Raw genomic sequence first — 6,000 nt, forward strand, 5'->3', positions numbered from 1 at the left:
AAGGTGAAGTTTAATAACGGTTGCTGTTTTGAACATAATCTTTTGTGCACATATATCTCAAGCTGGTAAGGCGAAAAATTGTGAGCATTTGTCTTCATTTTGTAGTGGTTGTGGGCCACTATCCGCTCATTAAGGTGTTAACATTAACAGCCATAGGAAACTGGTGTGCAGCTGGGAGAACATGTGGTGAGAGGTGTTAATGGCTTCATGTTATCTCACAATAACAGTGACATTAATAAGTCTCCCCTGTAACTCAGAGAGTTTACGCACTGCCATGTAGCATCCCTGAATTAATTAGTGAATTTTTATTCTGTAATATATGATGGCATTATGTTTAGAGCTGTCTAGAGACATTTGTTTATCATTTACCTGATAGACAATAACAGCTTTGAAAATTCTCATTAAATTGTTAAATGATGGATATCTTTTCCTCCTTTTTCCAAACTACAAAGGCAATAATAACACTTGTTACTAAGGATGTTATTAAATGTATTTATTAGGAGGTATATTTGAAAGAAATAAATGAAAGAGTGATCCTTTTATTAACTGCCTTTTTGTGATGGAGACAAGACTGTCAGCTGTGTTGTTTGTGAATCCTTCACTGCCATCAAAAGTATGAGTTCAAAAATACTATTTTCATTACTGGTTAGTTTGCACTGGTTTATTTTTAAAGGCAGGAATAATCAGAGGAAAGAAAAACACTACCTAAAGATCACTGCTGGTATTTCAGTAGAACGCTTCAGCTTTTTATTGCCTGTTATTTATATCACAGTCATGCTGAGAGTGCTTGCAATTTTGCTGAATGCTGCACAAATATATTGTGATATACTTTGTGCTGAAGGTCTTTAAGATATAAATAAACAAAAAGTAAAAGGAAGAACAGAACACCATGAATAGGTGTGCTTACATTTATGTCTGAGAAGACGATCCAGAGGAACTGGATTCCATCTCCAAGATCTGTGCCCTGGCTCATTCTGCCTTGCTGGAGTACTCTCTAGCTCAGTTTACACCATGTGTTTTTACTGACATAACCTTGTACAAGGTAAAAGCACTGACTGGTGTAACTATGCCAACTGAAGTCTCAGGTGTGATAGCTGCTTTGTTTAAGCAGCATATGCTGCGTGAAGAGCAATGTGAAGGCACACTGGATTGAGCAAGCGTGATGGCAACCTTGAGGCAGCGATAACATCCCACCTCGGGAACACCTTGGTAGTGTTGCAACACTCTAGTTTTACACAGAGCTTGGGTCCTCTTCTTGAGAGCTCTGAGCCAAATCATCTTCCTAGACACAGGGTGGGGAATGCCCCATTAAAAGACAAAACAAATTGTTATTTTAAAAATTATTACTAAAGGAGTGTCGTATGACTAACTCACGGAAGTACCAAAGTGATCCAAAATAAGATGTTGAACGTGACTTCCCGGATGTTCTTTCAATTGATATATAAAATGTGATGTGAATCAGGAAATGTTTTTTCTTTTTCTTTTCTCTTTTCTCCACAGGAATTTGGAAAGTCCTGGGAGGAAGTGCAGTCAGAGGACGACCGGGAATTACTAGATAACCTAGAAGAGTAAGAGTTAGTTATATGCCCATTATAAAGACTTGCAAGACCATTCTTGTTGAAAGTAGTTACCGGGAAAATGCCGTGCATAGTTAGGACGCAGTTAAAATTCATTTAAGCCAATCAAATAATCTCCAAATTGTTCTCATCAAAGACACTACTCCACAATGGGGACTGTAAATTTCATATTTCAACCACAAGCCTATTTTTTATTTGCCTGTAGCTCAAATAACAGCCTTTTGGGTTGGTAATGACATAGACAAAATGTGTTGGGTTTTTTTACTTTTGTATTATAAAACGGTTGAACGGGTTTTGCTCAAATTTAAAAATCAAGAGTAAGCATCAAAAATGTCAGCACGAGAAAGAAATGTCATGAAAAAGTCTGATAAAAAAAGTAACAACTAGAGATTAAAGCAGAATTTTGAAGGAAACTTGTCAGCAGTGCTGATTGAAGGTGACATCCACTTCTCCTCCGCGTTCTTCTGTGGTCCAGGCCCTCAGATTCCTGCAGAGGTGGCTTCCTTGTCCATAGAGAACTGAATAAGCAGGAAGTAATTTGTGGCTATCAGAGCCCCTAACCTTCCTGGTTCCATCTGTGATTTGAGCTTTATTTTGCTTGATTGTACCTGGTTGCAATCATGTTTCTATCTCTCAGCAGTATTGGGGAGTTCAATGGATATGTTGGTAAAGTACCCTTTGTGTGCATATCTAGATGTAGCATAAATGAGTGTCTCTTTCAGGAATAATAATATTTCATAAGTAAATAACACTTAGAGTGAACTCTGCCTGGTGATTATGGCTTTGGCTGCTGTATTGAAAGATTAGAAAGGTATAAAAGAATTTTAAAAGACCTTATAAAAATAAGCACTGTATGCAATATTGATGACTTGCCAAACTGGATGGAAACTGAAGTTAAGATCCTGTTTGTTAATGCAGTCAAATTCAAGTAGGACTTACTGCCCGTCTGCACAGGAATTACCCAACAGTAACTGCTTAGTTATTCTTGAATTGGTAATTCCTTTTGGACTGTAAACCAGATTCTAGTAATGTATCCAGCTATAAATCCATACTGTCTCTTCCACCCCTTTAAAGTATTCAGTTTCTCTGGATTTATTTCTAATGCTGCGAGTGCAGAATCTGAAGTGCCCTTTCACAAAATGTCTCTTTTCACAAAATGTTCTCTTTTGTACTATTAAATGGATCTTTTTGACTCTTGATCGTAAGAGACTGGTCTGACTGGGAAGAGCATCCTGTATGTGCAGTTTGCCTTTTCTGTGAACAACAAGCAGACACCACGGAAAAACTGTATCTTCACATGCAGGTAAGACTTGCTTTAAATAACAGTTCTTTCATCACGTTTGAATTAAAAAGTAGGATCGTAGTATCTTTAAGATTAAATCAGCTGCTGCATTAGAATGCCCGCTGTGGTGCAGAACTGTCTACATCCCCAGCATCTGTTCTCTAAAATATGCAGAGGAGTCAAATTTTACATTGAGAGTGTGACTAGCTATTACTTATGAGTGAACAGACTGGTACAGACAGTAAAGAGTTAGCATCTTGAATATTATAGTGGCTTGATGATTTAATACACTTAATGGTTAGCATCTCTGTTTCAGTTTTAAATAAACTACTTAACAGGAGCGTTGCAGTTTAACAGAATATGAAAGTTTCTGATGAAACAAAACTTTTGGTGGTTTGTTTCATATATTAGCGTTTGCATGTCTATATGTCTGGGTCAGTCTATGAAAAGCTGAGCTGTTTTTAACTTGGAATAGTAGAAGTAGTGGAAATAAGATATTTTTCTATTTCCTTTTTTTTCCTTCAGAAATCACATGGATTTGACTTTCCTGAACTAAAGTCAGAGCATGGTGAGTAAAAGAGATGCTGTAATTGTCAGTGTTTGCCACTAGTGTGGAGAAAACCACATCATAATAATAGTGGGAAACAACTGTATCAATTTAATTTTTATTCAGACATTTAACTTTTCCATTATGGAAACTGTTTTTGCTGGCTTACAAAAGAAAGCCAAGAACACTTCATTTTTCTGGAACTGTTGTTAGTGCCAAGGACGTGTGCTATTTTGTTTAGAACCATTGGATTCTTTTGCAGAGTAGCTTCTACAGATACCCACTCTAGGTGTCCCAAATCTGGCTGCTGGAGCCCTGGAAGTATTATTATCATTATTATTATTATTATTGTTGTTGTTGTTGTTGTTGTTGTTGTTGTTGTTGTTGTTGTTGTTGTTGTTATGCCTGTTAATACTTGTTTGCATGTTAGAAGGCTGCGCTTTAAGCTTTGTTTGGCCAGTGTTCGTTTTTTGCTGTAGAGTGAGAGGAAGCAAAGTGTTTGCAGTTTTTACGTTAAACGAAGGGCTAGTTCCCCTGCAGCTGGGAAAAAGCGTTTGTTTAGTTAGTTTCCTAAATTACAGGATTCAGGCAGTGCTGGTCTTCAGTAAGCTCTTAGCAATGTTTAGGCTTAATCCAAGCAAGCATTGGTAAATTAAGTCTTGTGTTTTTCAAGTGCTTGTTTGCTCCCATCTCTCCCAGGTCTGAACTTTTATCAGCAAGTAAAGCTAGTGAACTTCATCAGAAGAGAAATCCATCATTGTCGTTGTTACAACTGCCAGGAAAAATTTCAGTCTAAAGGAGCGTTGATAAGCCATATGGAAGAGACCAAACACATTACATTCCTGCCAGCCAGATCTACATGGGATCAACCACAGTAAGAGCAAACACATTTCTTCTAGCATGTGTACTGTTACTTCATAACCTCTGTATAACAGTAAGTTGAAAGTTCCGATTTTGCCAGTGCAAGAGTGCCCTGAGCTCCCCAGCTCTACTAGCCCAGATAAAATAATAAGTGCTCTTAAAACTACTCAGAAATCTCTGTACTATCAGAAGCTAAAATGAACATGGGATACTGCTCTTCTAGTTGCATCCAGGATGCACGGTCCCCATAAGCTGTGTCCACACTGTCAGGTCAGTACACGGTGACAGGCATACCTGGTGTACTCAGACCACCTTCCCTCCTGGTGGAACCAAGGTTGAGTCTGCACCAAAGTGACATCTCGAATGTCCCTCTTGTAGGCACAAGGTCTTCCAGCTGTTGGCTCTCTACACAGATTGCTGCCTGGAATGGGCTTCTGGCACATATTTCATCGCTTGTAAAGATACTGCTGTGGACATATAGTTCTAGAACGAAATCAAACCCCTTCTGTTGCATGTATAATGTAGCTATATGCATAATGTCTACCTAATATTTAGGCATCAAAACAAGTTGGTTGCTTATCCTTAGTTTTCTCCATAAAAATTGTGTAACATAACGCTGGTTCAGACCGTAAGAAGGTTGAATAGGTCTGGAGAATGGTGCCATAGGTGGTAAAGCACAAAGATTGTTCTAACACAGACACCTCGGTTCAGCAGTAGTGAGACAAATCTGGATCTGTGGCCTCTGTTGTGACAACAGACAGATGAAGATATAGGAGGAAGGACTTTTCTGTTGCCAAATCTTCTACATGACTCCTCTAAGATGTACATGCCAGTTGATATTTTTGGGTGTTCTGTTTACTGTCATTCCAGACAGCCAGACTTTTCTAATTTTTCCTTTTTAAAAATTCTAATCTCATAAAATATGCTCTGCCTCTTTCAAACAAAATACGTGACTATCTAGTAATTATGCCTTCTTGCTTTCAGGTATTATTTTCCTACCTATGAAAATGATACACTCCTGTGTACACTGTCAGACAGTGAAGATCTGATAACTGAGGATAAAAGTGAAGATGTCCCTGTTGTAAGCGAAGATATATCCAATCTAAAAGCCCTCAAACAAAGCAGCGTTTTAAACCAGCTCCTGTGTGAAGAGAACAAGAGTCAGGAGAAATTTTGACCTTGAATTACAGTAGCTGACCTTTGAGTGTTTCTTCTACAAGACAAAAAAAAACAAACAAAAACCAACCAACAAAAACCAAACCAGGACCAAACATTCACTAATATTGGAATACATTTGATTCATAGATGATATCACTGGACAAACACTGTATGAAAGTGTAAACTTCTTTTGTTTATCTTCCTTTAAATTCTAGCCTTATTTTAAAATTAAATGCTGGATTTTCTGCATTTTGTCCTTTAATTTATTTTTTTCTGAATAAGTCAGAATCTGAGTTCTATTTTAAGGCCGTCCTGTGAAAGGCACAAACCATTGAGATAATGTGTCTTGATATATGAGCCAGTGAGTGAATCTTGTATGTGTTATTGCCGTTAGAGATCATATGGAAAAGAGCCTGAATTTAATTCTTGGTCTGTTACGTAAAGCAACTTTTGCTATTTTTAACTTTAGACCCTCTGTATATCTCTATTTTTCATCATCAGTATATAAGATATATGGTGCCTGTTCTGAAAAGTGACTCAGAAACATCAGTAAAGCTCTCTCTGGCCCCTGGGTA

The 6,000-nt window shown here is 37.7% G+C and overlaps 1 protein-coding gene across 1 annotated transcript in view; it reads left to right on the top strand.

Moving 5' to 3' along the window:
• The window catches only part of ZNF277 (zinc finger protein 277), a 54,222-nt gene extending 48,548 nt beyond the window's left edge, over nucleotides 1-5,674 (top strand). Inside the window, exons 8-12 of the mRNA XM_065836800.2 lie at nucleotides 1,501-1,568; nucleotides 2,784-2,880; nucleotides 3,385-3,427; nucleotides 4,106-4,280; nucleotides 5,252-5,674. Of these exons, the coding sequence (XP_065692872.1) occupies nucleotides 1,501-1,568; nucleotides 2,784-2,880; nucleotides 3,385-3,427; nucleotides 4,106-4,280; nucleotides 5,252-5,444 (576 nt within the window). The 3' untranslated portion in view covers nucleotides 5,445-5,674. The remainder of the gene's footprint in view (nucleotides 1-1,500; nucleotides 1,569-2,783; nucleotides 2,881-3,384; nucleotides 3,428-4,105; nucleotides 4,281-5,251) is intronic.
• The last annotated feature ends 326 nt before the right edge of the window (nucleotides 5,675-6,000 follow it).

Source organism: Patagioenas fasciata, chromosome 1 (assembly GCF_037038585.1).
Source record: "Patagioenas fasciata isolate bPatFas1 chromosome 1, bPatFas1.hap1, whole genome shotgun sequence".
Lineage (NCBI taxonomy): Eukaryota > Metazoa > Chordata > Aves > Columbiformes > Columbidae > Patagioenas > Patagioenas fasciata.